The 22,066-nt window shown below is 42.2% G+C and overlaps 1 protein-coding gene across 3 annotated transcripts in view; it reads right to left on the bottom strand.

The window, feature by feature from the left end:
• Positions 1 to 124: 124 nt before the first annotated feature.
• TRDMT1 (tRNA aspartic acid methyltransferase 1) overlaps positions 125 to 22,066 on the bottom strand; it is a 48,564-nt gene continuing 26,622 nt past the window's right edge. For 2 of the 3 annotated variants that reach the window (XM_073581880.1, XM_073581877.1), the window contains 9 exons: positions 16,737 to 16,813; positions 12,190 to 12,261; positions 11,781 to 11,846; positions 11,216 to 11,285; positions 9,856 to 9,939; positions 8,806 to 9,137; positions 4,972 to 5,029; positions 1,827 to 1,956; positions 125 to 313 (listed from right to left, as the gene is read on the bottom strand). In XM_073581880.1, the coding sequence (XP_073437981.1) occupies positions 204 to 313; positions 1,827 to 1,956; positions 4,972 to 5,029; positions 8,806 to 9,137; positions 9,856 to 9,939; positions 11,216 to 11,285; positions 11,781 to 11,846; positions 12,190 to 12,261; positions 16,737 to 16,774 (960 nt within the window). In that variant the 5' untranslated portion in view covers positions 16,775 to 16,813 and the 3' untranslated portion in view covers positions 125 to 203. Of the gene's footprint in view, positions 314 to 1,826; positions 1,957 to 4,971; positions 5,030 to 8,805; positions 9,138 to 9,855; positions 9,940 to 11,215; positions 11,286 to 11,780; positions 11,847 to 12,189; positions 12,262 to 16,610; positions 16,661 to 16,736; positions 16,814 to 22,066 lie in introns of those variants that run through there. The other variant, XM_073581879.1, reaches the window with a different exon arrangement.

The following is a 22,066-nucleotide window of genomic DNA, read 5'->3' as shown; positions in this document are numbered from 1 at the left end:
AACAATAAATATCCCATTCAGAAAAGACCCTTTAAACAGAGAGAAACAGCTGGAAAAAAAATTTATGGCACTGATGCAAAAAAGACCCCTTTTATGGTGCATGAAATACGCTCATCATACACTGTAAAAATACAAAAACTTTATTGCATAATTTATTATATATCCCGGGGGTATTCTGTACGGAGATCCTTGAGGCGACACCGTTACATTGTGCTTTTCAGCAGAAGAGATATCAGCTTGGCCACAATGTGCACATTCAGACTGTTCCCCAGGAGACGATATCTCTGTTTGGTTGTTATCTTATCAGGAAAATCTAAAAAGTAAGGAGACGACAGAAAATTACAGCATAATCTTTATGAGACACATATATATTGTAATACATTACTTATATTATCATCAGAAATGTGTAACATTGAAAAGTGACAGTAAAGACAAGAAACTTTGCAATCTATCTGTTTTTAAAAAATCCTCTATGTTCTCAACAATGGAGAATTTTCCATTCTATATTTTACTGCAGCTTGCAGAGGTTACCGGTTACCTCTGCAGTCTATCGGCAGGAAGCTTACTTAAAGACGACTTGTCACCTCTCCTCATACTGTAATGTCTATTTTATTCAATATTTGCTTTCGCTATGAAAAAATAATTATATAGCATCTTTTTCTTTTAATTCTGCATTTTGCCATACGTCTGATAGTCCTCCTGAATAAATTAAAACTGAGCAACACCAAACGTACCAGCAAAGAATCAACTCAAATCAACTCCAGGCCTTTTATCTGCTTAATTGAGAATGGCATAACGAAGGGATTGCCCACACCTGTCCATGAAATAGCCTTGGAGTCAATTGTCCAATTACTTTTGGTCCCTTTAAAAACAGGGTGGCACATGTTAAGGAGCTGAAACTCCTAAACCCTTCATCCAATTTTAATGTGGATACCCTCAAATGAAAGGTGAAAGTCTGAACTTCAACTGCATCTGAATTGTTTTGTTTAAAATTCATTGTGGTAATGTCTAAAACCAAAATTAGAAAAATGTTGTCTCTGTCCAAATATATATGGACCTAACTGTATACACAAACATACCCCATTGTCAATTTATTCATATATTTCCAAGAGGAGTAACAGAGGAACGAGAGGTAAATTTCAAAGGAAAGATGCTACAGTGGTCTCATTCCATAAAGAAATACAAGTATATACTGAAATAGACATGTCCGGAGAGTCGAAAGGTCCTCTCTAATATTTGTAAAGAAGTTCTCCGACGACGTGGACGACAAGCAGGAAATTAATCAAATGCATTAGTCAAGTCTTCCTAAGTGGTAGTCAGTTTTGTAGCGGTTCTCCTCTCTTGTTAATAAGGTGGGGTTGTCATCAGGTGACCCTTTGTCCCAAATATGGCATATATAGAACTCATTTAAAGCGGATGTCATCCCTAGACAACTATCTTCCATGTGCTTGTAAAAGAAGAGACTCAGTTATCCTGACCACTCTATGGGTCACAAAGAGCCTCCCTCCGGGAAGATCTGACACTTCCATGCATTACACAGAACCACAGACCAACGATCTTAGGGGGTGAAGTGCAGCAATTCTTCTCGTCAACACTGAGAACACTGATTTGACAATATCAGATTGTGCTAGGAAACGCTCCGTTTACAAAGGAACATTAATAATATCAGGAATATCAGAGGAATAAACACATCAGAAGACATTCCAGCATAATTATTCAGGTATTTGCTAAAATGGAGAGCAGACAGGCACATTTGAACTTTATTACTCTGCCCCTTAAGGAGCTGTTCATATCAATGACTTCTACATGTCCCGCTCTCCACATACCGAACTGCGCTGGGAATCCGTGAAGATTTGCGATTTCTCTTGGCGTGAAATATCTCAATTTCAGTGTGGACAGTTTAGCGAGTTTCTCCTCGTCACACAAGGTCTCCAATGATTCATACGCTGAACTAATCTGTGTGAAAATGAGAAACAAGCTGAAACATTCACAGGTCTGTATATAAGAGTGATGGCTCGCAGAACAGTGGCTTGGTAAAGTATTCACCCCCTTGGCATTTGTTGTGTTTTGATACCGCACAACCTGGAATTCCACTGCTTTTTTGAGGGTTTGTATCAGTTCATGTAACCAACATGTTTACAACTGTGAACATTGGGTTTTCTTTTTATTGTGAAGCAAACAACAAATAGGACAAAATAACTGAAAACGTCAGTGTGTATAACTATTCACCCACTAAAGTCAGTACATTGTAGAGCCTCCATTTGCGGCTATTACAGCTGCAAGTCTCTTTGGATAAGTCTCTATGAACTTTCCACTGGGATTTTTGCCCATTCCTCAAGGGAAAGCTGCTCCAGCTCCTTCACATTAGATGGTTTCCTCTGGTGAACAACAATCTTCAAGTGTGACCACAGATTCTCATCTGGATTCAGGTCTGATCTTTGACTAGGACACTCCCAACACATTTACACATTTCACCTTAAACAACTCGGGTGTTTCTTTAGTAGTATGTTTTGGGTCATTTTCTTTTTGGAAGGTGAACCTCCATGCCAGTCTCAAATCACTGACAGGCTGACACAGATTTTTCTCAAGAATATCCCTGTATTTCACACCATCTTTCACCTGACTCAGGCCATTTTCACTGTCCCTGCTGCCAAAAAAAATCTCCACAGCATGATGCTGCTACCACCATGTATCACTGTGGGGATGGTGTTCTTGGAGTGAGGAGTTGTGTTGGCGCTAGACATACCGTTTACCTTAGTGGCCACAAAGTTAAATTTTGGTCTCATCTGACCACAGCACCTTCCTCCATACATTTGTGGGAGTCTCCCACATGTCTTTTGGCAAAAGAAAAACAAGCCGTAAAATTTTTGTATGTAAATAACCACTTCATTCTGGCCACTCTTCCATAAAAGCCAAATCTATGACGTGTACAGCTTATTGTGGGCATATGGACAGATACTCCAGTCTCTGATTGGGAACTCTGCAGCTTCTTCAGGGTTATCTTTGGTCTCTGTGCTGCCTCTCTGACTAATGCCCTTATTGTTCGGGCTGAGATTTTCAGTGGGCGGCCCTCTCTCGGCAGGTTTGTTGTGGTACCATGTTTTTTCATTTGATGATAATGCTGCTCCAGGGATCATCAGAGATTGGGATATTTTTGTATAACTCAACCCTGACTAAGTTGTACTTCTCAACAACTTTGTCCCTGACTTTGGAGTTCTCCTTGGTGTTTGGTTAGTGGTGCCTCTTCCATCATGGTGTTTGGTTAGTGGTGCCTCTTGTTAATGGCGTTGCAGCCACTGTGGCCTTTCAGAAAAGGTAAAGTGTATATACTGACGGATATGTGACCAGGAAATTGATGGCAACAGAAATTTTTAGGAGCTTCATAGCAAAAAGGGTGAATACATATGCACATGCCAATTTTTATTTGATCCCATAAATTTAATTTATGCCTATATTTTTCTCACTTCACCAACTTTAGACTATTTAGTGCTGATGCGTTACACACAAATCGGATTACAAAAATATGTAAACACAGGTGGTAATGTAACAAAATAGGTATAAAGCAAAGGGAAGTGAATACTTTTGCAAAGGCACTGTAACAGTGATAGACCCCAGTATGTACTGGCCCCTCAATGCATTTCACAATGACCAGGCAGATTCATCTGTCAACACATGCCTAATAAATGTCCCCCCCCCCCCCCCCACGAGCTGACGCAGTGTTTGTGGACGGCACAGAGACATTTTTGCCCACTTGGCTGAACATTTTACTCATGCAGTTGATGAGAGCGCCATTGTCCAGAAGCAATAAAGCGAGAAGAGACAGGCGGCCCCCGGCTGCCAGCTCTCTGGACAGCAGGAATAATGCAGCATTTCACAACTGTTTGTGCCATTATACTATATGATCTCTCCCGGAGGCGCACACTGTCTTATATGGACAGACTGAAGCATTTCGGTGATCTGGACCTGTTGAACGTGGATACGCGAGACATTCCGAATGATTGGACATTGTAAAAGTATGTGTAAAAAAAAAATAAAATTAAATGCTAGGAATCAAAAGGGCAAAACAATAATAACAACGTAATCAGATAAATATAACAATCTGATGATAATCTGAAAATTACAGAGTTTGGTCCTGGGCTTTAAGTTCGTGCAGGACCAGGTCCAGTTTTCGGCTGTTAGATACGGTTTACTACGGCTTGTTTTTGCTGAATACATAGTGTTCACTGAGCGTAACGCACTGAATATAAGTTATTGGTAGTGCCGATGCTTCTGTAGGACCCAGCGATCACATGGGGTGAGCAGTGTTCCCTGTCGTGTGTGGGGGGTCTCCGCCGGCATTTTGTGAAAGCTCGGCAATCTGAGCATGCGCCGCCCCCAACGGCCATTTTTCCGGAGGCCACCGCATCGCAGAAATGGATGTGCGGGGGGCTCCGAGCTTTCACAAAATGCCGGTGGAGACCCCCGCACTACAGCACACCGCCGAACCTGCTGCACCAGTCTGGGACGGGATTTCCCAGAGTCCACAACATCACAGCAATGGATGAGCGGGGACTCCGGGCTTTCAGAAAATGTTGGCGGAGCCCCTGCACCGCCGAACCAGTCTGGGATGGGAGTCATACAGCCGGTCCACCGAACACCTCCTGTGACCACGCTCCACCACTGCTGCCGATCCCACCCGGTAAGACCTGCTTCACACTTCAGTTTTTTTATTTCAGTCAAAATCCACCGTTTTGCAAAAAAAATCTCTCTCTCTCTCCTAAGCTGAATTTGGACTGTAAGACAGACCCCCATTTGACACATTAATTTTTTTCCCCTACTTTCCTTTTGAAAATTTGGGGTGCGTCTTATAGTCCACAAAATACACGTATATACATATTTTTTAAAAACACATCAGGGGGTAAGAAAATAATAATAATAAAAAAAATCCCCCAAAGTACAATTTTTCATATGAAGAAAGGAGAAGATTCACACCTCGACATCTGTTGCTGCCTGAAGAATCGAACCGGTTCCCTCCACATAATGTCCATACCTATAAAAAAAAAAATCACAACAGACGGTCATTTTATCACTTCATAAAGAGGCTCAGACATCCGATCTCACATGAAAAGCTGAATATATTTTTAATTCAGCTGCTTAGACTTGATGGAGCTGATGTATTTCCTTTGAAAATCCAAGTAAAGACTGTCTGTGTAATCCTGATATTAAAATTAGTATTTTATCAGTCCAGCTATAGAGTGAAATAGCTAATGATGAATCCAGGTGTATTCAGTCTCCGCACACCCTGCCTGACTGACAGCTGCTGCTTACACTGAGCAGTGTGAGGTCTCAGCAGCAGCAGGGAGGAGACACAGAGGAACTGTCATTTAGGGCAGGTGGGCGGATATCTTAAAAAAAGGGGTTATACAGCCATTTTGCATAGATTTTTAATGTAAGCACACCAACCACATCAGGTTTGACAGATTTGATTAATAATGTAAGAAATTTATATTGTCAAATCTGATGAGCGGTCTGCTTTAAAACCAGATCAAAGTAGTATAGCGCTAACAATGAGAGAGATCTGCATCCCAGGATCATCCACAGAGTCTCGAAAATCTCATAGCACAGGCACTATATTGGCATTCTGCAAAGTGTATAGATTCCTATCAGCCGCCATTTATTACAGGAGCTCTGCTGCGTAATTTCTACCGACAAATTGTTAATTGATACCAAAAACAACCAGCATAATAATGAGTGCAGCTCTAAAGTAAAAAAAAAAAAAAATGTAACTCAAAATCAATATCAGTAAAGGAATCATTCAGTAAAGAATGAGTAATGAATGCTTATATATGTATACACACAGTGGTTCAACCAGCAGAATAGTGAGTGAAGCTCTGGAGTATAATACAGGATTTAACTCAGGATCAGTAATGTAAAGTATGTACACAGTGACTGCACCAGCAGAATAGTGAGTGCAGCTCTGGAGTATAATACAGGATGTAGCTCAGGATCAGTAATGTAATGTATGTACACAGTGACTGCACCAGCAGAATAGTGAGTACAGCTCTGGAGTATAATACAGGATGTAACTCAGGATCAGTAATGTAATGTATGTACACAGTGACTGCACCAGCAGAATAGTGAGTGCAGCTCTGGAGTATAATACAGGATGTAACTCAGGATCAGTAATGTAATGTATGTACACAGTGACTGCACCAGCAGAATAGTGAGTGCAGCTCTGGAGTATAATACAGGATGTAACTCAGGATCAGTAATGTAATGTATGTACACAATAACTGCACCAGCAGGATAGTGAGTGCAGCTCTGGGGTATAATACTGGATGTAACTCAGGATCAGTAATGTAATGTATGTACACAGTGACTGCACCAGCAGAATAGTGAGTGCAGCTCTGGGGTATAATACAGGATGTAACTCAGGATCAGTAATGTAATGTATGTATACAGTCATTGCACCAGCAGAATAGTGAGTGAGTGCAGCTCTGGAGTATAATACAGGATGTAACTCAAGATCAGTAATGTAATGTATGTACACAGTGACTGCACCAGCAGAATAGTGAGTGCAGCTCTGGAGTATAATACAGGATTTAACTCAGGATCAGTAATGTAAAGTATGTACACAGTGACTGCACCAGCAGAATAGTGAGTGCAGCTCTGGAGTATAATACAGGATGTAGCTCAGGATCAGTAATGTAATGTATGTACACAGTGACTGCACCAGCAGAATAGTGAGTACAGCTCTGGAGTATAATACAGGATGTAACTCAGGATCAGTAATGTAATGTATGTACACAGTGACTGCACCAGCAGAATAGTGAGTGCAGCTCTGGAGTATAATACAGGATGTAACTCAGGATCAGTAATGTAATGTATGTACACAGTGACTGCACCAGCAGAATAGTGAGTGCAGCTCTGGAGTATAATACAGGATGTAACTCAGGATCAGTAATGTAATGTATGTACACAATGACTGCACCAGCAGGATAGTGAGTGCAGCTCTGGGGTATAATACTGGATGTAACTCAGGATCAGTAATGTAATGTATGTACACAGTGACTGCACCAGCAGAATAGTGAGTGCAGCTCTGGGGTATAATACAGGATGTAACTCAGGATCAGTAATGTAATGTATGTATACAGTCATTGCACCAGCAGAATAGTGAGTGAGTGCAGCTCTGGAGTATAATACAGGATGTAACTCAAGATCAGTAATGTAATGTATGTACACAGTGACTGCACCAGCAGAATAGTGCGTGCAGCTCTGGAGTATAATACAGGATTTAACTCAGGATCAGTAATGTAATGTATGCACACAGTGACTGCACCAGCAGAATAGTGAGTGCAGCTCTGGAGTATAATACAGGATGTAACACAGGATCAGTAATGTAATGTATGAACACAGTGACTGCACCAGCAGAATAGTGAGTGCAGCTCTGGGGTATAATACAGGAGGTAACTCAGGATCTGTAATGTAATGTATGTACACAGAGACTGCACCAGCAGAATAGTGAGTGCAGCTCTGGGGTATAATACAGGAGGTAACTCAGGATCAGTAATGTAATGTATGTACACAGTGACTGCATCAGCAGAATAGTGAGTGCAGCTCTGGAGTGTAATACAGGATGTAACTCAGGATCAGTAATGTAATGTATGTACAGTGACTGCACCAGCAGAATATTGAGTGCAGCTCTGGGGTATAATACTGGATGTAATTCAGGATCAGTAATGTAATGTATGTACACAGTGACTGCATCAGCAGAATAGTGAGTGCAGCTCTGGGGTATAATACAGGATGTAACTCAGGATCAGTACAGGATCAGTAATGTATGTACACAGTGACTGCACCAGCAGAATAGTGAGCACAGCTCTGGAGTATAATACAGGATGTAACTCAGGATCAGTAATGTAATGTATGTACAGTGACTGCACCAGCAGAATATTGAGTGCAGCTCTGGGGTATAATACTGGATGTAATTCAGGATCAGTAATGTAATGTATGTACACAGTGACTGCACCACCAGAATAGTGAGTGCAGCTCTGGGGTATAATACAGGATGTAACTCAGGATCAGTAATGTAATGTATGTACAGTGACTGCACCAGCAGAATATTGAGTGCAGCTCTGGGGTATAATACTGGATGTAATTCAGGATCAGTAATGTAATGTATGTACAGTGACTGCACCAGCAGAATATTGAGTGCAGCTCTGGGGTATAATACTGGATGTAATTCAGGATCAGTAATGTAATGTATGTACACAGTGACTGCACCACCAGAATAGTGAGTGCAGCTCTGGGGTATAATACAGGATGTAACTCAGGATCAGTACAGGATCAGTAATGTATGTACACAGTGACTGCACCAGCAGAATAGTGAGTGCAGCTCTGGAGTGTAATACAGGATGTAACTCAGGATCAGTAATGTAATGTATGTACAGTGACTGCACCAGCAGAATATTGAGTGCAGCTCTGGGGTATAATACTGGATGTAATTCAGGATCAGTAATGTATGTACACAGTGACTGCACCACCAGAATAGTGAGTGCAGCTCTGGGGTATAATACAGGATGTAACTCAGGATCAGTACAGGATCAGTAATGTATGTACACAGTGACTGCACCAGCAGAATAGTGAGCACAGCTCTGGAGTATAATACAGAATGTAACTTGGGATCAGTATGAGAAAATTACATTCTATCTACAAGGTTCGCCAGCTTCTTATGTATTTTACCCCCATGACACACTGCAGTGGTACTAAACTATGGACTAGCAGGGCTTCCCTTGCACATACATATACACCTGCGGACACGCTCACCCTTTTGTAAAGCACGTTGACCTTCTACATGCTGGTTTAACAATATCCAGAATGAGCGCATATCTGAGTAAAGCCTTTGGGGGCAGAAGGTAGGGGCCGCTCTCCACACTGTCTTCCAGAAAGTCTTGCAGGGTTTGCACAGAGCAGTCATTGTCCTGACTCCGTTTTCTCTCCAGCTGCTCAGCAGTTTCTAGTTTGTACAGAAAGGCTCCTTCTGGCCATTGCTTGTGGCGCAGACTTTTCTCATCGGTCTGTAAGTTTCTTTGCCGGCAGACAGCGCTGCTAGGACAGGCCGGCTCCGATGTATCAGAGCGAGGAAACTCCTCAAGTATCTAAACGGAGAACAAAAGACATTCATTCCCACTATACCAGAAGAAAGGAGACATTACCATTAGTAACTTTCCCTAGACCACCAAGGAAGGACGCTTTACCCTAGACTACCAGGGAATATAATATCAACTCCTCCTCTTCTACTTTATACCAATAACTAAGACTACTACTTAATAAAAAGTGTACTTATTTTCTATCCTAGACAACAGGGAACAAAAAATAATAACCCATCTTCCACACTAGACCACCAGGGAATGAAAAAAAATACCCTCCTTGTACTCTAAGACCACCAGGGAATATAAAAAAATAATCAGTCTTGTACCCTAGAACACCAGGGAATAAAATTATATCCTTTCTTCTACTCCAGACCAATAGGTAATAAAATATTAACCACTTTACTACCCTCAATGATCAATGCTGGTGTTATTTATCCCCTCTACCATCTTGGAAATTTTAATTGGTCGGAAAATTCTTTATTTAACTTTTTTGTTGTCTAAACTTGGGTGCGTCCTACATTCTGGTGGGTGCTACAGTTTGGAATGAAGGTTTCAGACTGTTTTTTTTCCCTATGGCAGAAAGTGTTTCTTAAATTTTCAAGATTGAAGAAATGATAAATCTGTTTTAAACATGAAGAGTAACACAAGTCCCAATCTATAGGCCTGATGGCGCTTTAAAAAGGAAAACTAAAAGGAATAAAAAAGCAAACAGATGGCTACTCACTTTATTGGTGGTCTGGAAAGCAAACGGTTCCCCTTGAAGCTTTGCAATGAGAAAGTATCGCAGCCTTGAATTTGGGATTCCGAGCTTGTAAAACATTGAAATAGTGAAAGATTTAATGAGAACCTTACTGTAAAACTTGGCAGTCTTGTCTTACAACAGGAGTAAAAGTGTAAGGAATAACTAATTTTTTTTCAAATATACCGTTCTGTACTTAAAGGATAACTTTTCAGGATAAGCTGTTCTGTGTGTACATGAAGAATTACACCATTTCTGGCCATTATGAATTTTCTCCTGCATTTTTCACCTATTTTCCACTCTGTAGGCTTTATTAATTTACAATTGTCTCTGAGCTGGTAGGTGGAGACACTCTGCAATGATGATGTCTCCCACGTACTGGTCACAGAAGCAATACTGCTCTTAATTTCTTAGCTAACAAACAGAAAGAAGCTTCAACAGCAAGGAGGAAATGGCACCAATGAGCAGTGTAGATGTGAATCCAGCTCTGGAGTAGTGTAAAAGACTTCAAGTAACTCTTCTGGATAAGCTGTTCTGTGTGTACATGAGGAAAAACACCATTTCTGGCCACTATGTTATCCTGCATTTTCACTAATTATCCCCTCTGTAGGCTCTATTAAATTACAATTCACTCTGAGCTGGTAGGTAGAGACACTCTGCAATTATGATGTCTCCCACATACTGGTCACAGAGGCATTACTGCTCTTCATTTCTTAGTTAACACACAAAAGGAAGCTTCAGCAACATGAAGGAAATGGCAGCATTTGAGCAGTGTAGATGTGATTCCAGCTCTAGGGTAGTGTAAAAGACTTCAAGTAACTCTTCAGGATAGGATGTTCTGTGTGTACATGAGGAAAAACACCATTTCTGGCCATTATGTTATCCTGCATTTTCATTAATTATCCCCTCTGTAGGCTCTATTAAATTACAAATGACTCTGAGCTGGTGGGTGGAGACACTCTGCAATGATGTCTCCCATACACAGGTTCATAGAGGCATTACTGCTCTTCATTTCTTAGTTTATACACAGAATCTGCAGCAGAATGGAGAAAATGCATTACTAAGCAGTGTAGATGTGAATCCAGCTCTAGTGTAAAAAAAAAGTTGTTAGAAAGATCAGCACTTCCTTTCGGTATCTCCCTCTGCTTGTTTTCTCACCCTGCTCCTCATTCCCAATTTCTATAGATTATAATAGCAGGTGTAACCTGAAACCTCACTTATAAAAATAAATATTACACAATTTAATATCTTTAGTAAAAGACATTAAAAAATAGATAAAAAAATTAAAAGTTTCTAAATAAAAAAAAAATGCATGCCACATGGTAGATTAGAGAAGTCTACTTACACAAGGCGGTGATAGCAGGAACTCTTGGTAAATGTATCCGTGGTTCTCTAATGTTCTGATCAGTGCGTCTCTGCATAAATTTAAAAAAGAAAAAAAAAAAAATCCGAAAATCGAAATGAACATTGTACCATATTTGAGAGGCTGCATCCACGCACCAACGGGGTGTTCCCAAATTACATGTTATGACATATGTCTAGGGTATGATATAATAGGATGATCTGTAGGGTCTGACTTCTAGGACCCCCACAATAAGCAAAAGTGGAAATGATAGCATAAGAGACCTCAGTGCTATGCTGTGGACCTTCCATTGACTTCAATTTAGCTGATACTTTTAGCAAAAGGTGAGAGATGTGACCCATGTGGCTCTTAGCATATCACAGGCATCCACTCACAACAAATGACTACGCTTCAATGAGCACTGTACTCAGTGGTAATTTGGGGAACCCAATTCCTTATGCAGTGGTTCACCCAAATATAATAGCTGATCGCTATGGTCCCCAGGAGTGACAACCCTTCTTTGTCTCACAGTCATGTAGCATGTTCAAGTTATAGAACATACCATTACCTCGCCTCGGAGGTTTCAAATCCCTTCACGTTCTCCAGAAGAATATAACGAGGAGGTTTCTGTAGTCTGCAAATGTCAAACAGAATTGTGAGTGTTGTAAAGATGATATATAAAAGTCTCCACCAGGGGGAGCCGAAGAGTAGACTGCATACAGCCTTTACACTGAACCCAATCAGAACACAGTATGCATTATACATATGTGCCGGAAAAACGCACGGGGCGGCACACGGACGCCGTGCCTGGCCGGGGAAAGGCTGCCGTATATATACAAACAGTCCCTAAGAGAACACGGACCTAATATCAATACAGAATATAGGAAGCACCGCACATTTATGATGCTGAGATAAAGCCCTTAATAAACTAATTAAGTATCACGAGACTTATCACTATCAAAAAGCAGACACTGCACCTTGGAAGGATTTCCAAAATGTACAGGAAACTCTTTGCCCTTGGGTCAGACACATCCCCTTGCAAGCCGATCCTGAAAGGAAACAGAAGCCATTAAGACAGGAAGAACGTAGAATATTCTTATAGAAAACAGCAAAAAGTATCATAATATATACACTTATATACATGTTTTAAGCGGGTATGAAAAATATAAAGCTGCAAAATGAATTCAAACATGTACGTGTTAGGATATGTGCACACGTTGCCAATTTTTCTTGTGTTTCTGCAGCGTTTTTTCCGCACGGAAATGCTCCAAAAAAGCAAGTGATTACTTAAGCAATGTTAATCAATGTGAATCCGGTATTGGTGTGCACATGCTGCGGAAATTCTCGTCCTTATTTTCCGCATCATGTCAATTCTTTTTGATCCCGCAGCTGACTGTGACCCGCAGCGGTGACCTGCGGGAAAAAAAAAAAAAGCAGGCGTGGGCGATGAGACTACTACTCCCGTCAGGCTATGTCTGCTGTCACTGACGACAGTGACAGCAGGTGCTGGTGATGGGAGGTGTAGTATGTGCCAGCCCCTGTGCTCACAGTTAAAAAAAAAAAGTAAAATATTATATACATATTCACATAAAAATACATATACACAAACAAACACCAGGATACAGATAACGTAATATTACATATGTGGATATTCACTACGCAAATACTGAATAACCACAGACCAATCAAAAATATTTATTCTAAAAAGGTATAATTTTATAGCTACATAGAAAATTAATAAACACTACAGGAAATGGGTATATATAAATATATTTCAAATGGATAGGTAAATAATAAGCATAATAAAACCTCAGAGACCACAGGACTCCGATATACATATCGCTCAGTGGCTTTCTCAAAGAGTACTCCTTGAGAAAGCCACATAGCGAAACGTACGTCAGAGTCCTGTCTCCTTCCTTTGATATCTGTGGAGGTTTTATTATATCGTCTTTCCTGACATGTCTTTAGCTCCTTCCCATTGGAACCTATTTTAATTTTTTTGCACTTTTGTTTTGTCTTTCAAGATCCATAACTTTTTTTTTATTCTAACAATGACAGTCATATAAAGGCTTGGTTTATTTTTGAAGGACGAGTTGTAGTTTTGAATGACACCTTTAATTTTACTATATAATGTACTGTAAAACGGGAAATAAAAAAACTCCCATGTGGGTGGGTTGAAAAGGTAAAAATTAAGGCAATTCCACCTTTTTCAGGTTGGTTTGATTTTATAGCGATCGCTGTGTGACAAAACATGATTTTGTCAGGTCAGTACTAGTACAGCAATACCAAACTTACATATTACAAACAACATTTAGAACCATAAAGCCACACTAGTGAGGGGGCATTCACCCACCTCCCTCCTCCTCTCTCACATTGCCAGCTTTTTCTTCCAATACAAGTCAATCTAAGAGTCTCTTTTAAATAGAATTGCTCAGTTAACTTATGGTGTAGTGAGAAATCTTAATTAAAATGCAGGAAGCTCCTTTTGAATCAGTGAACTGCAGTGCCAAGCAGAATGTCTATTGTGAGCAAGACTGGGATTTATAGATTGGAGAAAAGAAGCAGGAAATCTTATAACCTTTAGGAGTAACTATTGTTCATCCAGGATGAGCTGCCTTTCATCAAAACATCTTTGCTAGCCATCTGGGGTCCAGATAGAGATATTGGGGTTTGTATAGATCTGATAGTGATTGGACATACATTTTCAACTTCAGGACTAATTGGGGAAGAATATGCATATTTCTTTCATAACTGCGATACCTGCCTATAAGCCTCAAATCAACAGTGGCGAGATCACTGACACCAGCTATGTCATGTTAACTATGTATGGAAAGGTAAAATCCCGATAGACAATATGGCAGCAATCTTAAACTTCTGCAATCATCTGGAGTGAAGATATCGTTAACGTTGGGAATTTCAAAAGTCCTGAAGGGCTCAGAAAATCCCACAAGCCGGCCCAGGTGAGGTCACCAGGGGGAGGGGTGTGGGTGTAACTCATTTGCTGATAAAAGGTCAAGACGAATTATGCTCTGTTTTCAATGCTAAGGAAAATACCAGTGTGGGCTTGATCCCGTTAACCAGACATTTTCAATTGGATTGTTTCTATCTGCTAGCTTAGCCATCTCTGTGACCAGTGTAGTAAGTTCTCTATTAAGCTATTTTATTTTGTGTAACTGTACATGCTGTATTACTTTGTCCCATTTGCAAAATCTTTTGTATACTTTTATAAACACTACCTATCGTTCTGGATTAAATATAAAATGTAATAGTTCTGTTCTTTTTGTTCTGTAAACTGCACCCTGAACCCATACGCTACCAGAACCAGGCGTCCAGTCAGCCTGTATAAAAACGACTGGTGGTGGCAGCGAGTAGTTCCTGGGTTATTGTGAAGGTAGTAATGACCATAACGGGAACGGGGGTATATTCATATATTTCCTGCGATAAAACACACACACACACACACACACACACACACACACACACACACACACACACACACACACACACACACACACACAGTTGTGGCCAAAAGTATTGACACCCCTGCAATTCTGTCAGATAATACTCAGTTTCTTCTTGAAAATGATTGCAAACACAAATTCTTTGTTATTATCTTCATTTAATTTGTCTTAAATGAAAAAACACAAAAAGAATTGTCCTAAAGCCAAATTGGATATAATTCCACACCAAACATAAAAAACAGGGTGGACAAAAGTATTGGCACTGTTCGAAAAATCATGTGATTCTTCTCTAATTTGAGTAATTAACAGCACCTGTAACTTACCTGTGGCACCTAACAGGTGTTGGCAATAACTAAATCACACTTGCAGCCAGCTGACATGGATTAAAGTTGACTCAACCTCTGTCCTGTGTCCTTGTGTGTACCACATTGAGCATGGAGAAAAGAAAGAAGACCAAAGAACTGTCTGAGGAATTGAGAAACCAAATTGTGAGGAAGCATGAGCAATCTCAAGGCTACAAGTCCATCTCCAAAGACCTGAATGTTCCTGTGTCTACCGTGCGCAGTGTCATCAAGAAGTTTAAAGCCCATGGCACTGTGGCTAACCTCCCTAGATGTGGACGGAAAAGAAAAATTGACAAGAGATTTCAACGCAAGATTGTGCGGATGTTGGATAAAGAACCTCGACTAACATCCAAACAAGTTCAAGCTGCCCTGCAGTTCGAGGGTACAACAGTGTCAACCCGTACTATCCGTCGGCGTCTGAATGAAAAGGGACTGTATGGTAGGAGACCCAGGAAGACCCCACTTCTTGCCCCGAGACATAAAAAAGCCAGGCTGGAGTTTGCCAAAACTTACCTGAAAAAGCCTAAAACGTTTTGGAAGAATGTTTTCTGGTCAGAGGAGACAAAAGTAGAGCTTTTTGGGCAAAGGCATCAACATAGAGTTTACAGGAGAAAAAAAGAGGCATTCAAAGAAAAGAACACGGTCCCTACAGTCAAACATGGCGGAGGTTCCCTGATGTTTTGGGGTTGCTTTGCTGCCTCTGGCAATGGACTGCTTGACCGTGTGCATGGCATTATGAAGTCAGAAGACTACCAACAAATTTTGCAGCATAATGTAGGGCCCAGTGTGAGAAAGCTGGGTCTCCCTCAGAGGTCAAGGGTCTTCCAGCAGGACAATGACCCAAAACACACTTCAAAAAGCACTAGAAAATGGTTTGAGAGAAAGCACTGGAGACTTCTAAGGTGGCCAGCAATGAGTCCAGACCTGAATCCCATAGAACACCTGTGGAGAGATCTAAAAATGGCAGTTTGGAGAAGGCACCCTTCAAATATCAGGGACCTGGAGCAGTTTGCCAAAGAAGAATGGTCTAAAATTCCAGCAGAGCATTGTAAGAAACTCATTGATGGTTACTGGAAGCGGTTGGTCGCAGTTATTTTGGCTAAAGGTTGTCCAACCCAGTATTAGGCTGAGGGTGCCAATACTTTTGTCTGGCCCATTTTTGGAGTTTTGTGTGAAATGATCAATGTTTTGCTTCATTCTCTTTTGTGTTTTTTCATTTAAGACAAATTAAATGAAGATAATAATACCAAAGAATTTGTGTTTGCAATCATTTTCAAGAAGAAACTGAGTATTATCTGACAGAATTGCAGGGGTGTCAATACTTTTGGCCACAACTGTATATACACACACACTTACATTTATATACTTTAGTGACTAGAACAAAAATCAGAACATAGTTTAAAAAAAATTTGGTTTGTGTCACCATTTTTCAAACTTTTTTTGTTCTTATTTATTAATTTTTTTAAAATTTTTTTAATATTTTTAACAAAATATTATTTTTTACTTTTATAGCCTGTAGCAGGACTTGAACCTGTGCTGTCACTACTAAGAGAGAAAAGATGAGGAGAGCTTTGTACATAAGGATCCCCTTACCGATGAGGTAAAGGCTGTTTCGTCTGCGCCCAGCCTACTTCTTGCCACATCTATTAATACACACAAAAATTAAAAACACACTTGTGGATAACGTAACCATTCATAGTCAGCGCAATATTACCGTACCTTGTAAAAGGCTGGCAGGGAGGACTCATCAGGATCATATCAGGTGCCAAGGAGTCCAGCTCTTCTAGGGATATTCCCTGGGACAATAAAGGAATAATCTCCATGAGAAAACTGCCTTCATACATTATATATATATATATATATATATATATATATATAGGAGGGGCGATAACTTTTGATCGGTGGGGGTCTGATCGTGGCTGAGAATTGGACTGTGAAATCGGAATAGACCAGTGGCTCTGCAAGTGGGACACTGCACCCTTCATTCTCTGTGCCGGGGAAAGCAGGACATGGATAAGGGTAAATGCTCTTTTTTTTTGCATTCTTTTATTTTATTTTTCTTCCTTGGGTTTTGTCTAATTAAAGGGACATGGGTCCATATCTACAAAGGTCAGGACGCTGACTACAGGGAATGTGCAAAGTGGATGGTGTGCCGATTAGGATCTTGACTACAGGAAATGGGTAAGTGGTCGGGATGCTAGCTTCTTGGAAAGGGTAAGTGGCCGGCAAGCCCAATGTGTCAGTGGCCACAGAAGATGGGTAAGTGGCCAGCAAGCCCATTGTGACAGTGGCCACAGAAGATGGGTAAGTGGCCGGCACGCCCATTGTAACAGTGGCCACAGAGGATGGGTAAGTGGTCGGCACGCCCATTGTAACAGTGGCCACAGAGGATGGGTAAGTGGCCGGCACGCCCATTGTAACAGTGGCCACAGAGGATGGGTAAGTGGCCGGCACGCCCATTGTAACAGTGGCCACAGAGGATGGGTAAGTGGCCGGCACGCCCATTGTAACAGTGGCCACAGAGGATGGGTAAGTGGCCGGCACGCCCATTGTAACAGTGGCCACAGAGGATGGGTAAGTGGCCGGCACGCCCATTGTAACAGTGGCCACAGAGGATGGGTAAGTGGCCGGCACGCCCATTGTAACAGTGGCCACAGAGGATGGGTAAGTGGCCGGCACGCCCATTGTAACAGTGGCCACAGAGGATGGGTAAGTGGCCGGCACGCCCATTGTAACAGTGGCCACAGAGGATGGGTAAGTGGCCGGCACGCCCATTGTAACAGTGGCCACAGAGGATGGGTAAGTGGCCGGCACACCCATTGTAACAGTGGTCACAGAGGATGGGTAAGTGGCCGGCACACCCATTGTAACAGTGGTCACAGAGGATGGGTAAGTGGCCGGCACGCCCATTGTAACAGTGGTCACAGAGGATGGGTAAGTGGCCGGCACGCCCATTGTAACAGTGGCCACAGAGGATGGGTAAGTGGCCGGCACACCCATTGTAACAGTGGTCACAGAGGATGGGTAAGTGGCCGGCACGCCCATTGTAACAGTGGTCACAGAGGATGGGTAAGTGGCCGGCACGCCCATTGTAACAGTGGTCACAGAGGATGGGTAAGTGGCCGGCACGCCCATTGCAACAGTGGCCACAGAGGATGGGTAAGTGGCCGGCACGCCCATTGTAACAGTGGTCACAGAGGATGGGTAAGTGGCCGGCACGCCCAGGCACGATGGCTACAGGGAATGGGCAATTGGCAGACACACCTGTTGCGAAGATGGGTAAGTGGCCGGCGTATACAATGGTCACACTCAGTCTCTTGTGAAGGCTGAATTATAAAACCCGCTGCACTGCACTGAATTATCCCTTATTATGTCCACAGTTCACATTATAAATGCTGAAAGCTATGAAGCGATAATCCCGTCTGGATAAGATAATGTAATACACAAGATTTGCAGTAAATAACCTGCTCAGACGGCACGCTGTACGGCGGCTCACACACTCCTATGTGGCCGTATGAGCCTTTAATCAGGGAACTAGGATTATAATTGTATCTCGTCCCCAGTGACTGCTTTTTTTTTACTACCAATAAAGTTATCATTGTTATCACATTAATTACCACAAAAAGGAGAATTTCATACATCTTTTACCCCAATCCAGGTAGAGATCCCACTACAGACCCTTACCTGCTCTCTACATAGATGGCAAATCACAAGACCACCATGGTCTCGTCGTGTGAGCCGCAAATGGCCAGCTGACGACTCACCAGTATAGATGGCGTACCAACATTAAAGGGAAAGGGTCATCAGAAAATGACCAAGCTTTTAAATTAAACATATTTTACGCTTTAGTGATTATTTTTAACATTTTTTCATAAATTTTATTTTAAAAAAATCTGGAAATCTTGCAGTTTTCATTGACTCTTTTAATGGCTAAATCCTGTTCTGCAGAGATCCTAGAGATTCTGTTATGTAGAGATCCTGTTCTGCAGAGATCCTGTTCTGTAGAGATCCTGTTCTGTAGAGATCATGTTCTGCAGACATCCTGTTCTGCAGAGATCCTAGAGATCCTGCTCTGCAGAGATCCTGTTCTGCAGAGATCCCGTTCTGCAGAGATCCTGTTCTGCAGAGATCCCGTTCTGCAGAGATCCTAGAGATCCTGTTCTGCAGAGATCCCGTTCTGCAGAGATCCTGTTCTGTAGAGATCCCGTTGTGCAGCAATCCCGTTCTGCAGAGATCCTAGAGATCCTGTTCTGCAGAGATCCTGTTCTGCAGAAATCCTTGAGATCCTGTTCTGTAGAGATCCTGTTCTGCAGAGATCCCAGAGATCCTGTTCTGTAGAGATCCTAGAGATCCTGTTCTGCAGAGATCCTGTTCTGCAGAGACCCTGTTCTGCAGAGATCCTGTTCTGCAGAGAACCTAGAGATCCTGTTCTGTAGAGATCCTGTTCTGCAGAAATCCTAGAGATCCTGCTCTGCAGAGATCCTGTTCTTCAGAGATCCTAGAGATCCTGTTCTGTAGAGATCCCGCTCTGCAGAGATCCTGTTCTGCAGAGATCCCGTTCTGCAGAGATCCTAGAGATCCTGTTCTGCAGAGATCCTGTTCTGCAGAGATCCTAGAGATCCTGTTCTGCAGAGATCCTGTTCTGCAGAGATCCTAGAGATCCTGTTCTGCAGAGATCCTGTTCTGCAGAAATCCTAGAGATCCTGTTCTGTAGAGATCATGTTCTGCAGACATCCTGTTCTGCAGAGATTCTGTTCTGCAGACATCCTGTTCTGCAGAGATCCCGTTCTGCAGAGGTCCCCTCTTCTCCGCAGTCATCTCGTCATCACAGGCAGGATTACAAAAACACCTCTGTATAGATAGCACATTATCCAGCATTCACAGCTCACCTCCTCCCCCTCCCTACACAAAAAAAACGGATCCGTTCCAAATGAAAGAAAAACTGATGGCTGATTAGCAGATCCTTTTTCCATAGACGTGAATGTTAAAAAAAAAAAAAAACAGATCCAGAAGAGATCAGTTATTTAAAAAACGGACTAAAAAGTTTTGTTTGCACAACTTTTTTGCCAAAGGATTTCTGCTGGATTTGTTGTTAAGTGTTCGCTACTGAATATGAGAACACGGCCCTAACACGTAGCCCTCTTCTTGCTTATCCCTCTCCATCGGTGCAGTCTTACTATGGAGATGCGAAGATCTGCAGAAAAGCTGTATGCGCAAAACGGCAGATACATTTTAGATAAATTTGAATAATTGAAATATTGGCTGCAAAAGTGCACAAAGACCTAAACTGTATATTCACCTTCTACCATTCATGGAGAGGTTGAGTGTGCAGATCATGCATTGTATATATTGTGTTGGGTACCGCCAGGTCTTATAACCCATTCTCAGCCAGATCTGCGGCCCTCTCCTTGGATTATGTAAGAAAAGAGCAGTAATGATAATGTGGATGCAGTATTGCCGGGGCTGTAGCCTGCCGGGGTCACTGTGACCTGCACTGATAATGAGTGCAGTAATGTAAGGACCGGCTTATCTGCGGAACTTTGCACTGTGGTTAAAATTGCTGATCATGTTATAACCACGTATGTGTCTAACCCCAGACATCAGCTGATCCAACCAGGGAAAGCCACGTGTGGCCTCCGGAGGAATCGTGCAGTCATACATGATTACATGGGGATCATGGAGAATAACGGCGCTGTGCTTAAAGAGGCCAAGCCCCAACTACGAAGGCTATATTCCCGAATGGGGCGGAAGGAAAGGAACTCTCTCAAACCCTTTAAAGGGATTTTTGCTACTGGATATCACTGGGATATGCCATCATTTTATCACTACGAAGGGTCTGACTTCTGGGAATAGAGAGGATGCAGTGATGGTTTACGGCTGCATCACCATTTACAGTTCTAATTGTATAGCCGTGCATCTGGCACCGAACAGGTCCTGCTGAAAATTACTACACAACCGGCAACATGGACCTCCAATGTGCAGGGAAAACACAGAAAGGGACCCAGCCAGGGGCGTAACTAGAATAGGGACAGGAGAAACACAGATAGGGACCCAGCCAGGGGCGTAACTAGAATAGGTGCAGGGGAAACACAGAAAAGGACCCAGCCGGGGGCGTAACTAGAATAGGGACAGGAGAAACACAGAAAGGGACCCAGCCAGGGGCATAACTAGAATAAGTGCAGGGGAAACACAGATAGGGACCCAGCTAGGGGCGTAACTAGAATAGAGACAGGAGAAACACAGATAGGGACCCAGCCAGGGGCATAACTAGAATAAGGCTAGTTTCACACTTGCTTTTTTTTGCAGCGCGTTTTTCCCGCAAAAAAACGCATTGAAAAAACGCATACAAAAGCATACAACTGATGCGTTTTTTTCAAGCATTTTTATGAGCATGCATGGAAAAAACGCAGCGTTTTTATGCGTTTGTATGCGTTTTTAGTGCGTTTTTACCGCGTTTGCGTTTTTTTCCAACATTAGGTGGCCCCTCACACTAACCCAAACCATGACTTTACTAACCCTAACCCTGACCCTAACCCTTAACCAAACCATACTTAACCCTAACCCAAACCCTAACTAACCCTAACCCTGACCCTAAACCTAACCCTGACCCTAACCCTGACCCTAACCCTGACCCTTAACCAAACCATACCCTGATCCTAACCCTAACCCTAACCCTGACCCTGACCCTAACCCTGACCCTAACCCTGACCCTAACCCTTAACCAAACCATACCCTGATCCTAACCCTAACCCTGACCCTAACCCTAATCCTGACCCTAACCCTTAACCAAACCATACCCTGATCCTAACCCTAACCCTAACCCTTAACCAAACCATACCCTGATCCTAACCCTAACCCTGACCCTGACCCTAACCCTAACCCTAAACCCCCTTAACTAACCCTAACTCTAACCCAAACCCCTAAATTCCATTGTCTAAACTAATGGTAAAAAAAAAACGCATGTGCAAAAAAACGCATACATAAGCATGCCAATGCGCACATATGCTCACCATAGACTTATAATGGGTGTCTTGCTGTAAAAAAACGCA

This window comes from Dendrobates tinctorius, unplaced genomic scaffold, assembly GCF_039654945.1.
Source record: "Dendrobates tinctorius isolate UK_male_01 unplaced genomic scaffold, ASM3965494v1 ptg000070l, whole genome shotgun sequence".
Taxonomy (NCBI): Eukaryota; Metazoa; Chordata; class Amphibia; order Anura; family Dendrobatidae; genus Dendrobates; species Dendrobates tinctorius.
The sequence above is the reverse complement of the archived record's forward strand: the minus strand, read 5'-3'. Positions and strand labels throughout refer to the sequence as shown.